This window comes from Quercus robur, chromosome 2 (genome assembly GCF_932294415.1).
Source record: "Quercus robur chromosome 2, dhQueRobu3.1, whole genome shotgun sequence".
Lineage (NCBI taxonomy): Eukaryota > Viridiplantae > Streptophyta > Magnoliopsida > Fagales > Fagaceae > Quercus > Quercus robur.
The window spans coordinates 68,478,740-68,495,045 of record NC_065535.1 but is presented as its reverse complement, the minus strand read 5'-3'; the positions used below and the strand labels follow the sequence as shown (position 1 = coordinate 68,495,045).

The 16,306-nt window shown below is 32.6% G+C and overlaps 1 protein-coding gene across 4 annotated transcripts; it reads left to right on the top strand.

The window, feature by feature from the left end:
- Positions 1 to 7,310: 7,310 nt before the first annotated feature.
- On the top strand, positions 7,311 to 15,372 carry LOC126714695 (glucose-6-phosphate 1-dehydrogenase 6, cytoplasmic). 4 transcript variants are annotated; one of them, XM_050414958.1, is made up of 16 exons: positions 7,311 to 7,480; positions 8,635 to 8,861; positions 9,178 to 9,263; positions 9,603 to 9,669; positions 9,859 to 10,045; positions 10,927 to 11,084; positions 11,204 to 11,272; positions 11,537 to 11,595; positions 11,929 to 11,965; positions 12,389 to 12,460; positions 12,809 to 12,956; positions 13,156 to 13,251; positions 13,893 to 13,963; positions 14,637 to 14,752; positions 14,878 to 14,923; positions 15,006 to 15,372. In XM_050414958.1, exons 2-16 carry the CDS (start codon positions 8,688 to 8,690, stop codon positions 15,171 to 15,173), a joined length of 1,554 nt encoding a protein of 517 aa, XP_050270915.1. In that variant the 5' UTR covers positions 7,311 to 7,480; positions 8,635 to 8,687; the 3' UTR covers positions 15,174 to 15,372. The 4 variants fall into 4 exon arrangements, with proteins under 4 accessions (XP_050270915.1, XP_050270917.1, XP_050270916.1 ...); XM_050414960.1 differs by lacking the exon at positions 7,311 to 7,480 and adding an exon at positions 7,515 to 7,669; XM_050414959.1 differs by lacking the exon at positions 7,311 to 7,480 and adding an exon at positions 7,720 to 8,038.
- The last annotated feature ends 934 nt before the right edge of the window (positions 15,373 to 16,306 follow it).

Below are 16,306 nucleotides of genomic sequence, written 5' to 3'. Positions count from 1 at the left end.
ATTAATTATTTGCAACAATACTACGTGTCTTCACAATAAGGAAGACCAATCTTCACAACACTGTGCATATGTACAAGTATATTTATATATATGATTTAAAATCTAATTCGATCTAGACTTTTTAATTTTTGCACTTAATAATTCACTTGTCACAAAAATTAAAAAAATTAGATAGGATATGTGGCACAAAATTGAACTTTAATTTAGAATCTAATTGAATTTAGACTCTTTAATTTTTAAACCTAATAATTCATTTGACACACAAATTTAAAAATTAGATAAGATACGTGGCGTAAAATTAGACTCCAATTTAAAATTTAATTAGATTTTCTCTTAATTTTTCCTATTAATATATATATATATATTTATAGAGAGAGAGAGAAAGAATAGTTAATAATATTTTTATATATATATATAAGATAAAAATTCTACTTAAATTTTAATTTAAATATATATGTGTGTAAAACTTTCTCCTAAAGATTCAAACCACACCCTTTATCTCATATGGCAAGCACTTATATATATAGGATATTATTATAGTACATTGGACTTCTAGGTTTGAATTAGTGTTTCATTAAAAAAAAAAAAAAAAAAAAAAAAGAAGTCTGAATTAGTGGATCCCACCTAACCATAAGTAATAATTGTAGATTTGTAGTTGAAACATGCGTTTAACTAACACTCATTCATTACATTTCTAATTCTTAAGAATAACATAATACTCAGTTTATTAATGAACAACATAACACTCATTAATAAAGCTTTTTCCCTATTCCAAAACGAGGTCAAAACTCAAAAGAACCAAACTACACCAATCACCTACTACCAACCACTGAACCACATCATCATACCTAGAAAGTTTAAAAGATAAGCCAATTCCTGAGATCACCTGTGACCTCACCATCATAGTGTTCCACAGCTTTGTGATAGAGAGTCTCTATAGCATTGCTCTTCCCTTTTTGTGATATTATACTCCGCTTGGATCCATCCTCTCTTTGGGTTCTTGTTTGCCGACTACATAATTTCAATTGCTTATTTACAAAAAAACTCGTTTTTTTTTTTTTTTTCTAATCATTAATATAGTATTTTAAGTTGAGAAATGTTAATAGATGGCTTAAGGATATTAATTTAGGATTTATTTTTTAAAATTTTTTATGGAGAAAAATAAATAAATTTGTTGACAGCTTTTTATATTTTTCATTAAAGTAGTATCAAAACTTTCTTATAATAATTTATTATTAATTGCCCTAGAGGCACCCGTTAACATGAATTTTTTAAATGAGTAATTATAGATACTCTTGAAATACCATAAATGCATACTCCTTCCTCTCACATAATAATGAGTTTCATTAATTAAATTCATAGTAGAACCAACAATTCATGTGTGAGGGGGAGTACACATTTCTAATACTCTCAGAGTATTCATAATTTTTCATTTTAAATTGGAATATTCAAGAAATAAAGTGTGGTTTCTCAAAAAAAAAAAATTTCCATTTTAAATTTTATAGTGTTCGCTCTACGTTGATTACTATTTATTATCAAGTCAAAACATCATTCGATCTTTAGTGTAAACAGGTGGAAATTGAATTTCATTTCTTTTATTTGAGAGACAATAAAATTTTTTAATTGAGTTAATTAAAACTGACAAATTAATATACATTTTAAATATAATCACAAAACCTTTTAAAAAACATATATGTAATGACATAAGATAAAACTTGTGTATAATCTAGTGGACCCCAAGTGAATCTTTTGCAATGTCCGGAAAGTCCAGACTGGTGACGTGGGGCCACGTGGCCATATAGTGAGGGAGCATGAGACTCTATCAATAATTAAACGTGGTCCAAACAATTGTGTCAAACTTTGACTTTCCTTTGGAATGATCAAAAAAATATGATTCGATGAGACCAGCCATTTTCTGTGGTCTTCGAAGCACCAAATCAACAGTTTAGAAAGCCGGGAGTCGTTTTCGCGGTTTCCGTTCGTAGTAATTCAACAAGCAAATTGTATTTTGTATAGCACATCGTAATTCCGCGTTAACCACTCGCTTCTAATATTTTCGGTTTGGCCTTAAATTGCTTAATTGAATCTCGTCTTCACTTAATCCATGCCGTTCGCCAACCAAAAAAAAAAAAAAAAAAAAAAAAGGGTGGAGTGAAAAACCAAAAAAAGAAAAAAAAATTTGTGAAGATTTTATTTTTGGAGAAAAACAGAAAAAAAAAGGTTTATATTTGTTCATTTTATTTTATTTAATTGGGTTCAAACCTATCATCAAACAAAATTACACGTTCAAACTTAATTTATTTTATTATCGAAAATTTGTATGCACCTTGAAATTGAAGGAGTCCCCTATATTTATAGAGGGAGAGAAGCCTTGAGGTTAGAGAGTTGGAATGAGTTTAAGACTCTTAAAAGCTTTCATTTCACTAAATTAGTCCAAAGAATTTGGAGTTGTGGGCTGGGAAATCGAAAAAAGTCATAGAGAGGTTGATGGTTTGTTTGGATTGAGGGGGAGAGAGTGGGAGTAGAGTAGAGTAGAGTAGATTTAGCATAAAATTAGCTTATTTTTAGCCAACTCTACTATACTCCCCTCCACTCCCCTTCCTTCCCCACTCCATCCAAACTGGCCATGAGTTTTGGAGACTTCGAGTTTGAGTGCCAATTCGGCACTTGGACTTAATTTCCCATTTGTGTTATGTTTTGATTTTAGACTACTTCTCAAATTTATATTTTTAATAATTTCTAAGAGTTTGAGTACATTAGAGAAAGGCTAAAATTTAGAGACTCTAAGTGTCTATTTGAGAACAGTTTATTTAGTTTTTTTACTGATTTTTTATTTATTTATTTTTTTTTTTATAAATTGTGTTAAAGTATACTTGTATCTTAAAAATGTGAGAAAAAAATGGGAAAAATAGTTTAGAGATGAAAGTAAAGGACAAGGACGACTAAGGTTTCAAGTGATATAGAGAAATGGAGGGCGAGGGCAATAAAAGCTTGGCGTTGCAATGACAAAAGGGTGACGGTGGCTAAGAAAATAAGGTGAAGTGAGTTGAGATTAAGGTATGACTTACTCGAGTGAGAGGCAACCATGGGGTTTAGGAGCAAGGACAGAGCCAGGACTTAGAGTTAAGGGAGGTGGCTCTATTGTTCATTGTGTGCGGCGGCTCTGACCTTTGATTCTACTGCTTAAGAACTGTGGATTTTTGTTTAAAACTTTTTGAATGGTTAGGTTGTTTGTTTTGGGTAAAATAGGTTAATTAGGCTTAATTTTTTTTAGCTTTATTATTGGTAATTTTTATTGTTGGGCTAATTTTGTTGGGCTTGTATATTTTGTTTTAGATTTAATCTATTAATTTTTTTATGGTCTTTAAAAGGTGAAAAATGCTAAAACTACAAAATGTTTACAAATTGCTAATGTGGTGAGCAATTATAAATAAGTAAAAAGTGATGCAAGTGTATAAACCAATAAGAATTTGCTACCTCAATAGTTTGTAAAATTGTTGTAAAAAAGTTTGTAATTGTAACATTACTCTTAAAAAAATTAATGGCTTTGTTACGAGGGGTAAAGTGTAATTTTATTGAACAAAATTGCTAAAATTAGTACCTATTAATATACTAATATTTTTTTAAAAAAATTGGTGGAGGGGGGGTGGGGGCATTGCCCCCCAAGTCCATACGTAGCTCCGTCCATGCTTAGGAGAATGCTACTAGGAAATAAAATAAGTTTATATATCTAGGATTTTAAAGGGTATATTGGTAAAATAAAATTTAGTTAAACAAATTAGACAAGTCAAACGGATTTTGTGAATTGAATATAAATACAACACATTTATTAAATGAATTTGTCAACCCTTTTTTTGAGGGGGATGAATTTGTCAACTCTAATATGATATAAACTCGTTAAATCTTAATCTATAATCCACAAACTTTTTTTTTTTTAAGAGAATCCATCCTGATGTTATTAAGAATCATGTTGGAAAATAAGCAATTACAAGAGAAGAAAATTCTAGAGTAGCAAACTCCATCCAAACAATTAAAAGGAAATAAAGTCTAACTCTCCTAGACCTAGTTAAGGCATGGGCTATAGAATTATCTTGCCTTATTACATGAGAAAAGGAGTGAGCTCTAAAAGAGTTCAAGATAGACTGAATGTATTTTAACAAAATGATCATGGAGAGAGGGATGGGGAGTAGCCAACAATAATGCCTTAAACACAATTTTAGAGTCCCCTTCTAAGCAAACCTGAAGAAAGCCAAGTTCAGCTGCAAAATGTACTGCTTTCCTTACTGCCAGCAGCTCCACCAATTCCACCGAGCAAGGTATAGGGATTTTCTTCAACAATGCAGCTATGACCAAACCACTATCATTTCTAATCACCACCCCCAGTCCTGCCTCGTTTGAGTTCGTGAAGATCGCACCATCGTAATTCACCTTCACCCACTCATGGTCGTTTCAGATTTAGAGTAAAGACTAGTAATAAAATTCGATGTATGGGTAGGAACGTAGCTATGCTTGGACTAGGGGACCCCCCTGGCCCAATTAGAAAAGGCAAAATATAAAATATGTAAAGCTTGGTTTTGAATTTTCATACTCTATTTTTGTTCAATACTTCCATGCTTTGACAAAAAGTACACTTTTTTTATTCAAATTTTAATTCTTTTTGTGAGTTTCTGTTTGGATTCTAAATGATTTATGAAATTTATTTTAAAGCATTAGCATAGGATAATTGCAACTTAAGTGTTTGATAAAGTTCTCCAAAGAAACTTAGGATAAAAAAGCACACACACATATATATTCTTTTATAAGTAGCTTGGATAAAAAAATATGAGTAACTTTGGGTTAATCTAGAGTTACAATTATGAAGGTTTAGACTATAACAATTTTTTTAAGTATTTGATTTTGAGTGTATCTTGCCCCCTACACTCGTAATCCTAGCACGGTCAATGTGTACGATCCGTCCAAATCAATATCAATTCACCTTCCACACTGGATAAAGATAAACCAACACCCCGGTCCCTGTCTTGGTTTCCATTTTCCAACATTTTAAATAAAAGCCAATAAAGGATTGTAAAAAAAGATCCCCATCCCCCACTTGTATGGGGTTGATATTTCATGTTTTGTCGTATCCCCCATATGTATCTCTTATTATTATTATTATTTTTAAAGTATATACATCCCATGGTGTCTATCTTTAATAAAAAATTTAAAAAAACAAAGCCCATATGGTATTCGGATGGTGGACTTATTGCTTCGTAGTGTGATATAAATCTCTAATTATATCTTAATCTTGAAAAAATAAAGGAAAAAAAAGAAAAGAAGAAGCCAAATAATTATAAGCTCCTATATATATATATATATTGTGGGGCCCAATAATTTGTGGGTCAGGCCCATTTATTCGTTGGGGCCCAAAGGCCCAAGCCGAGGAAGGTTATGGCCCAGGCTCGGTAATACAAGTACAAAATAGCCTTGGGCTACAGCCGAGGACGATTCAGTCCTCGGCATGTTCGAGGTCTCACCGGAAGGAAGGGCAAAAACGGTATAGGACCAGCTTGGAAGAAAATCTAAAAATATCTGGGTCAATAGAGAATGATACGCTGGAAAGTATAACGACCAGGGAAAGCTGCCCTTACTGCCATTCAATACTTTGCACCTGACAGAGCCATACTCTTCAGCTTTTACAACCACCCCCAACCACTCTGGGTATGGGCTGATGGGACAAGTATCAGTCTGGGAAAAGTCGATCCTACACGTGGACGAAGGATAAGGAACACATGCGAGTATAAAAGGAAAAGAAAGGAATCCAGAGGACTGGCTGGGAAAAATGGCAAAAAACCAGAGCCTTCCAGCCCGCCTCCAGGAGAAAGACTCCTAGGGCGAAAACGACTTAACCATGTATGAACACCACGAAAAACCCACCGTTTGGTGATTAAGGCCTAGCCTTTCAAACCCATGCTCTACAAATGATATTGTTTGGGCCTTTTTACGTACGAACCCAACACTGTTACGGGTTGTTACGAATCGTGTCCTTACATATATATATATATATATATATTTTTTTTTTTTTTTTAAATTCAGGAAAATGGTAAAAATGCAATTTGCACCAACTAATTTTACCTAAAAATCATTTTAGTTTTAGAATTTGAAGTTTGTCATTTTAGTTTGGTAACTTTGCCAAAAAAATCATTTTAGTCATTTAAGTTTAAAATTAGTAATTTTATTCCGGTAACTTTTCTAATTCAACTCAAAATGATGCTATTTCAATATATTAAGAATTGAAATATTATTTTATTAATTCATCAAAATAAAAAACAAAAAAATTAGAACAAATTGTTCTAAAGATGTTTTCTATCTACTTCAAGTAACATAACAAAACAAAACCCTTAAAAAAGGAGAAATAGTATGTCCATAATATTTTCACAACAAATCTTAAGTGGTAAGTTGTTATTGGTGTAAAAAAAATAAGTTTAGTGATAAGTTTAAATTAGAACCAATAATAATTTAACTTTAAAAAAAATTTCCCCAACATAGCAAAGTTAAAATCTCCAATTTTTTTCCCCTAGCCTCAATTTTTAGTGAAAATTATTTTTTGAGCAAAGTTACCAAACTAAAATAACTGATTGAAACTCAAAATGATGCTATATCAATATATTGGGTTTGTTTAGATTGAACTTATTTTTGCTAAAACTGAAAACTGAAAGTGAAAATACTGTAGTAAAATAATTTTTAAATGTGTGAATAGTGCCGTGGGATCCATTTTTAATAAAAAATTTGTTGAAAAGTGTAATTTGTGGGTCCGTAAACAGTGACGGATCACTGTTCACCATGAAAAAGTCAACAAATGCGGTATAAAAGGAAAAAAAAAAAAAAAAAAAAACACGGATTTCAACAAAACGTGGACGTGGAACGTTGAATCCAAACGGATACATTAAGAATTAAAATATTATTTTATTAATTCATCAAAATAAAATAAAGAAAAATTAGAACAAATTGTTTTAACCATGTCTTCTTTCTACTTCAACTAACATAACAAAACAAACACCCTTAAAAAATATTTCCCCAGCAAAGCAAAGCTAAAAATCTCCAAATTTCTTTTCCCTTTCCCATTTTTAACAAAAATTCTTTTTTTGAACAAAGTTACCGAAATAAAATAACTAAACTCATACTTTTGGATAAACTTTCACAAAACATAGTTTCATTTTTGGAAAAAAGAAAAAGAAAAAAAAAAAAAAAGGAGGAGTTTGGCGTGAAGTGAGAAAACCTATTTACGGTCATCTACCTGAATGTGATAGTATTTCCTATACGTCGGTAGGTACCAAAGCACAAACCAAGTACGACCCGAGAGTCTGTGAAATATAGAAAGAGAGAGTTGGTAGAGAAGTTGAAGTTGAACAACACAAAACTGTTAGATAAAAAATCACAAAAATTAGAAGCCCACCATTTCTGCCTCAGTATTTTCCAAAGCTCTGCATCAAACAATAAAAAGGTACTACTTTTATTCAACACAATTACTAACACGTACGTGTACACACACGCCCACTTTCTCTCTTTTTCTGGAGCTGTCATTTCTTATTATAAAATTTGCAAATTCCTGGCAAATCAATCAAAACTCTATTTTTTTTTTTGCTGTGGTATCTGATTCTGATACCTATCTTGATACCATTGTCACAACCCGGTTCGTGGTTCTTGATTTTCTTGTCGTTCTGTTGTACTGCTTTTGAATTCCATTTTCATTGATTTCGAATTCCCAGAGAGAGAGAGAGAGAGTTGGTGGAGAAGTTGAAGTTGAACAACACAAAACTGTTGGATAAAAAATCACAAAAATTAAAATTTGCCCACCATTTCTGCCTCAATATTTTCCTAAGCCCACTATTTCTGCCTCCCCCACTATCTCTCTTTTTTCTGGAGCTGTCATTTCTTATTATAAAATCTGCAAATTCTTGGCAAATCCATCAAAACTCTTTCTTTCTTTCTTTTTTTTTTTTTTTTTTTTGGCTGTGGCATCTGATTCTGGTACCTGTCTTGATACCATTTTCACGACCCGGTTCGTGATTCTTGATTTTCTTGTCGTTCTGTTGTACTGCTTTTGAATTCCATTTTCATTGATTTCGAATTCCCAGCTTGGATCTGTCAGTTTATGCGTTTTTGGAGTTTGGGATCCGTTTCTTGAGTGAAATTCTTTAGTGTTTTTTTTTTTTTTTTTTTTTTTTTGTGGGATTTTTAGTTTTTATTTTTTGTCTTTTGGCTGTCGAGAAATCCGAGGAGGAATAAAAAATTTTGAATTCTCCACTGTCAAAAGCAATATGTTTGTTTGTTCCAACGGTCAGGTAGGTAAATCACATTTTTTTGGGGGGGTTCTGATCCTATATTTTCTGAGAAACCAAACAGAAAACTAGTGGGGGTTTGAGTTTGACATTCAGTTATATATATATATATATATATTTTTTTTTTTTTCCTCTGAACTTTAAGAGTCTGATGGATCTGAGTGGTTAAAAAAGTAGTTGGGTGTGAATTAAAAATGGGCCATTGAATGCATGTGGCAAAGAAATGAAATCATTATATATGCATACACCAATACCAGTCATTTTCAGTAGCTCTGTTTTATAGTTCATGCTTGTATTTATTTATTTTTTGTTGCAGATTACAAGCAATTGTTAAGGTAGCTGTGAGAAGTTTCTGTTCAGCCTAAAAAGATGGAATCAGGATGTTGGCACGTTGAGAAAAGAGTTGGTTTAAAAAGCGATTCGTTCCGGAAAGACAATGAGAATGTCCTTGAAACTGGGTGTCTCTCAATTGTTGTGCTTGGTGCTTCTGGCGATCTTGCCAAGAAGAAGACTTTTCCGGCACTCTTCAACCTTTTTCGACAGGTTTGGCTGGACCCCTTTGTAGCATTTTGTATATAGTTTTCTAGAATTATAGTTATTGGAGGTTTTTAATCAGTTTTAGAATCAAAGATTGAAAATTTAATGTTTTACTTATTCTATTGGAATTTCAATATAGTTGGTCATGAAAATGTATAAACGGAACGATTTTCTAGTGTTCTCATTTGATGGAATTCTCTTGCAACTCTGATAGACAACTGAGAATTCTGTTTGTTAAGACTTTTTGGGAACTAGAGTTCATGATTTTTCTTAGGAGCTGTGAACTGTAATACTCACTTTGAAATGCACTGGTTGTCCCCAGGGATTTCTACAACCTGATGAGGTTCACATTTTTGGCTACGCAAGGACTAAGATTTCAGATGATGAGTTAAGAAACCGCATACGGGGGTGAGTTATGTTTCTGTTGTCTGTTTCTAAATATTATATCCTAATCAAAGTGAATATAACGAGAAGAACAACAATGTTTGATATCATTATCCATAATTTTTTCCCTGCTTGCAATAATTTCAATAAATTAATAAATATAATAAATCTTATTTTCTTGCTCAATACTTAGAAGGAAGAACAGAAATGCACCTTCTAATTTTTCCTTGTTTTGTTTACTTTCATGTTTCTTTGATTGTTATCTTATGTCTGTTCACAAATTGTTTCTTCAAAATTATATTTTAATTGTTTATAAGAATAGCAAATGATGAGGATTAATTGAGATATGATTAATAACTGCAGATATCTTATTAATGACAAAAATGCTTCACCAGAGCACGTGGAGAAATTATCCAAGTTTCTAGAACTGGTTAGTACAAAACTTATCCTGCATCAACCTCAAGGGGTGAACAATTGGCTATGAAGTGGAGGCCGCTAGTTCGAATCTCTCCTTCCTCTACCCCTTATAAAATAAAAGACCCCCTTTTTATGCATCATTTTGGAATCATTTCTGTGGTGCACCCAAGTAACATGTAATTGCTTTAATTTATTTTTGTAGATCAAATATGTAAGTGGTTCTTATGATTCTGAGGAGGGCTTCCGGCTGTTGGATAAGGAAATTTCAGAGCATGAATTATCAAAAAATAGTGTGGAGGGAACATCTCGGAGACTCTTTTATCTTGCACTTCCTCCATCAGTTTATCCATCTGTCTGCAAGATGATAAGGAATTTCAGCATGAATAAATGTTAGTTTTTCTAACCCATCTTTGGTTTATGGCTGGAAGTATTAATAAACACTGGCTACTATTGTTTGGTCATTTATTTTTAGAAGGTGCATTTTTCATTCATATTGTTGTTCAAAAATATTTCATGAAGGTTGTTGTTCAGAAATAGACAATGAAGTTGTCTTCCTATATACATTCCTAAATTTTCTTTGACATGCTTCTTAATAGGAGCTTAAAGATTAAAAAAAGGAAACATATGGATGCATCTGAGGAGCCATTGGTTGAAGAAGACAGGGCACTATGTTTTAGTCTGGCAATGCTTTAGAAGTTTCACTTTAGGCTTCTTTTATGCTTCTTTATGTAAAGTAAAAAAATTTATAAGTGAGTTTTTGGCCCCAACTAGAGCGGGAAGGGGAGATTAAAAAGTAATGTTGTGTATACAAGGTGCCTGTTTTTTTCATTCATGCTTCATATCTCACTGTGCACATAGAAATTGATTCTGCCATTAAGTGTGACTTTAGAAACTTGAATTCTGTCATTGGATTTACAAAGATGTTATTGCTAGTAGCATTGAGTTCTTTCTAGCATTGCTCTGATGATAAGGGGAAATTCTGAAAGATATATATATATATATATATATATATATAATATATTTGTTTACATAGTTGGATTTTAGAAAATGAAAAGTAGGCCTTTGGATTTCCCATTTAATGTCACAATTCCGTCTATGTTGTTATTTTGTCAATTGTCCGCATCCTGTGTTTGCATAAAGAGGTATATTGACAATTTGGCAATTTTAGATGGTTGAATCTTGCATGATGGCATTGCGGTTCCTGAATAAGATGCATGCTTAGAATATCTGATACAGAAATTTTTGAATGATTTCATCTTATAATTTCCAGCTGATCTTGGTGGATGGACACGGATTGTTGTTGAGAAACCTTTTGGCAAAGATTTGGAATCTGCAGAGCAACTCAGCACCCAGATTGGAGAGTTGTTTGAAGAACCACAAATTTACCGTATTGATCACTATCTGGGAAAGGAATTGGTGCAGAATCTGGTAATATATGTATAAAATATATACTTATTTTGGCCAAATATCTGTATAACTAGATCTTAGTTATTATTCATTTAGTTTCATGGACTCTGCTTGATTCTATTCTTATATTACATATGCAGTTGGTTCTTCGTTTTGCAAATCGCTTCTTCTTGCCCCTTTGGAATCGTGACAACATTGACAATGTACAGGTGAGAATCCTTTTTTCACAGATAATTTTTGAAACTTGAAAGTTACTCACCTGTGGTGAGGCTGTGAAAGTACATAAATGGTGATAAAAGTAAGGGCAAACTATTAGTTCAAGTGATAATCTTGTGGTCCCCTTAATTACATGTATAGTCTTGTCAATTTTTAATATTGTGACTTTCATTTTCACCTACTGTAGCTGTAATATTATGAAGCATTAATAAGCCACAAATTTTAATTTATATCTTGCTTTTATTTTTCTCTGGCAGATTGTGTTTAGGGAGGATTTTGGGACTGATGGTCGTGGTGGATATTTTGATGAATATGGGTATATGCTCAGTACATGCTTGTGTCTCAGTTGTTTGTTGAGCAGGACTCAAACAAACATTCATTCCTTTGCCTTCTTTAAAATTTTCTTTTTACTATTCAATTTTCTTGTATTTTAAAACTTGCAATGTTTTATTCTATAAATTTGGTATTGTTTTTCATTATTAATTCAATTTCTATACTCTGCTGATATGGAAAAGAAATTTTAAAAATTTCAGTTCTAAATGGCTTATAACATTTTTGAGAATCTGTTGTGTTTGCTTACCTGGTTTTATATAATAATGAATCTTGATTAGCAAAGAAAACTAACTAATTAATTTTTTTTTCTGCGCAGAATTATTCGCGATATCATTCAAAATCATCTCTTGCAGGTAACGCCTTGGTATTAGGATGAAATAGATTCATATGCTTAATGCTGTCATCTTTGCATGATTGATTGTCTTTATTCTGGATTAATTATTTCTGCTTGAGCATTTAGGAAGCAACAGTGCCATCTTGTGTCTTGAATTGTAGTGTTTGAGTTCTTTTTGGTTATTCATGTTTGACATTTGCTTGGGATAGGATACTTATAGGAACTTGGTGGACCTTGTGTCTGTAGTGTTAACATCTCCAACTGTTATCTATCAAAAAGAAAAAAAAAATCTCCACAACTGTAACCTTCTTTTCTCATATTTTTATTACCCAACCTTTCCTTGCAACCCATTACCATACAAACTCCCAACATATCACATGAAAAGAAAGGTGTTTTACTTTTGACTTATTTATATTATTTATTAATTATCTACCAACTGCAGGTTTTTTGCCTGGTTGCTATGGAAAAGCCTGTTTCTCTCAAACCTGAGTACATCCGGGATGAGAAAGTGAAGGTAGGCATCTTCACTACTTGTTGCAGGGAAGTCATTTTAGCTATTATCTACTGATATTTATGCCCTAAAACCTCTCTGATATAGCAAGAAACCAAAATGTCATCATGAAAGCGAGATTTATTGATGAAAATCTACTTTCTAAATGAATAAAAGGAGCATATATATTTTTTTATTGATTTTGAGGAGCATAAGGGCTTTCCAAAGATGTTAAAATATATATATATATATATTCATGTTTTACCATTTGCATAAAGCTCTTTTCTCTATAAAATCTTTTCTTCTTATTACGTGCTTTGAGTTCCAGACATGCTTCCTTACATTGATTACTCTTTATTACCTGAATCTCAGGTTCTTCAATCAGTTCTTCCAATTAAAGATGAAGAGGTTGTTCTTGGGCAATATGAAGGCTATACGGATGATCCAACAGTTCCTGATCAGTCAAACACTCCAACTTTTGCAACTGTAGTTCTGAGAATACATAATGAAAGATGGGAAGGTACAATCTATATTACAATTTTATTTATTTTTCTTTTGAATCTCATTTATATTTCAGTGAAAAATAATCTCTGAACCTTTACCTTGGGGTGTCTGTAAATATCTTAAAGGCCTAATACACACACACACACACACACACACAGAGTTATGCATTGATTAATGAAGTTGAAAGCTCAATTTTGTTTTCAATATCTTCTCAGGTGTCCCGTTTGTACTTAAGGCTGGGAAAGCATTGAATTCGAGAAAGGCAGAAATAAGAGTTCAATTTAAGGATGTTCCTGGTGATATATTCAAATGTATGGCACCAGAACTTAAGAATTATCAGTGACTAATCTTCAACATTTTGCTTGCTTCCATTGTACGTCTTCTATAGTTTTGTATGTTAAGTGATTTGCAGAAAGGAGCTTTCTGATCTGGCTTAATTTGTGTGGACAATCACTTTCAATAGGTTTAGCATATTCAATGGATGTTGGTTTACAATTTTTTTTTATGGGGGAGGGGGGGTTCCTTTTTACCGGTAGTGCCTTATGTCTTGTAGTTATGATCAAACTGGGGCATGAATGATTGTATGGTAACAATTTTCTAAGGTATTTCTTGTACTATAGTTTTGGTATCTAAAGTGAATAGTCACGATTATTAGCTAAGTGAACATTTTTTGTGAAGATTATTGCACTGGGGAATAAGAAGAATCACTCATTGTCTATTTCTGAAATAAGATTGTTCTTTACTACTATTATTTTGATAAGTACTCTTCTTGCTTATTATACAATACCATACAATAACTACTCTTCTTGCTGCCTCATAGCTACTTGATTTCTACATTCATTCTGTACTTTTTAAGACCATAAATGCTGCTTTTGTATTATGCTTGTCCTGTCACATGTTTGGTTACAAGTTTTTGATTTATTTGTTGATTGAACATTATGTCATTGTTTAGGTAAAAAACAAGGGAGAAATGAGTTTGTAATACGCCTTCAACCCTCAGAAGCCATGTACATGAAGCTTACGGTATGTTAGTGATTCTAATTACGTCATTACAAGAATTATTTTTCCCACAATGTTTGAGCTGGTACCTGCTTTATGGTTTCATGTGTGTGTGTTGTTGAAGACTTTGTGGGGCATCATGTAAAGTAACGAACATTACACTTCTGCTTGTCTGTAAAATTATATGGGCTGCAGATTTTTCCTTGACTATCTTTCAAAATAACATTTTAGTGCATATCTGAAAATTTGGTTCTGATCTGAAAATAGTTCCCAATGTAAAGCTCTGAACCCTGTATGCCAGTGTACGTGTTCATGTTTCACCTATCTTGGATCGGGGATGGCTCTTTCTCCACCGGTTCTGTGTATCTTAATTGTTTACTTGTGATCATTTAAGTATGCCATATTGGAGATACCCACTAGCTTCATGTATGCATTGATCAGTAAAAATAATGATTCAAGCACTTGGATTGCAATAACTTTAGTAGCATCATACTATATCATACTTTTATGGCTATTGTTTTGTGCGTGTATATATATATATATATATTTGTTCACTGCTCATATTATCAGCTTTTACAATTACAAAAAATTTTAGAAAAATAATATAAATTTTAATTTTACTGAAATCCTCTCATAAGGGTCACTAAAATTGTTCTATTTTGCTCTGAAAACCCATTGCTTAATGTGTCTCGTGCAGGTCAAGCAGCCTGGACTGGAGATGTCTACCGCCCAAAGTGAATTAGACTTGTCATATGGGCAACGTTATCAAGGGGTTACAATCCCAGAAGCTTATGAGCGTTTAATTCTTGACACGTACGATCCTTACCCTTCCATACACAATTCTAGTGAATATTAATATGGGACAAGGGATTTGAGGATTAATATTTTTGCAATGCATTGAATTCTTAATTATTGAAAATGGGAATTTTGTTTTGCAGAATAAGAGGTGATCAGCAGCATTTTGTTCGCAGAGATGAGTTGAAGGTATGAACATTGTAGATAGCATAACATATAGTAGCATGTAGTGATAGTTCCCACTCTGATGATAATATTCTGTCAATCACAGGCGGCCTGGGAGATCTTCACACCTCTTCTGCACAGAATTGACGATGGTAAAATGAAGCCACTTCCATACCAACCAGGCAGCCGAGGTCCTGCAGAAGCAGACAAACTGCTAGCAAAAGCTGGTTATGTTCAAACACATGGTTATATATGGATCCCTCCCACCTTGTAGATGCAGCTTGCTTCCTTTTGTTATGTATCTATGATGTTGCCTGCACTTGGTATTGTATGTCATAAAAATTTGCTTTTACATACTGTTTATTCGGAATAAGAATATGGTATGGTCTGTATTGAGAAATACTTGCATTATGCAAGCAGCACGATGTATTTGTATTACCATTATAAATAAATTGTTGATGTTCATGGCTTCAGGCATGGTCTACCTTTCAGAAATAAAAGAGAGATGTTGAGCAAATACTGTTCCGCACTTTTTAAGCTCCATTTTTCTTGTTTACTATGTCGACATAAAAAAAAATGAAAAGAAAAATGAGTATATAAGAAGAGCCACTTGTCCACTTTCACATAATTGAACTACTGTCTTTTGTGGTAATTGTGACTCCCGAAACATAAATGAGGAAAATGTTTGTGTTAATATCAATATTAATATAAAATACTTACAAACTAATATGAAAATAAATGTGATTGGTGTTACTTCAACAACCTAACAAGCAAATGTTTGAATTGTTTTTTTGTGATTGATAATGCATTAAATTTTGTAAAGTTTATGTAGTAAAAGGGTAATTTATTTCTCACTCACGTGTTGGTCAAAACCATAAATTTCATAGTTTTGTTAAGAACACAATATATATATATATATATATATGTATAATTTTTTTCCCACAACATGTTGAAGTGGTAAGTTGTGATTGATATATCTCTTTCATACAGGTCTATTGTTAATCTTATTTTTATTGTAAACCAATCATAATATATCACCTCATTAAATATAATAAAATGATAAAAATTATGAAATTTTGTATTACTAGACTTATTCATGGCTAAACGGATAAGTCAAGCTCTCAACTATGTATTTGGATGGTTTGAGGCTCTCTCTTGTGTAACTAACCCAGACTTTAGAGTATTGGAACATTTTTCAATCATTGGATGAGTCATTGCATCACTTTCTCGATGAAAATCAAAACAAGTGAGTTTTTTTTTCCCACTTTCTCCTGCAAAAAGAGTACTTTGATATTGTAGGGGTGAAATTCCCAAAATCAACAATGGGCCTGGGGACCCACACGAAGCTTAACCATGACCCAACAAGGAATAGGGGCCCAAGTGACTTTTGGCCCAACCTTGTTCAGC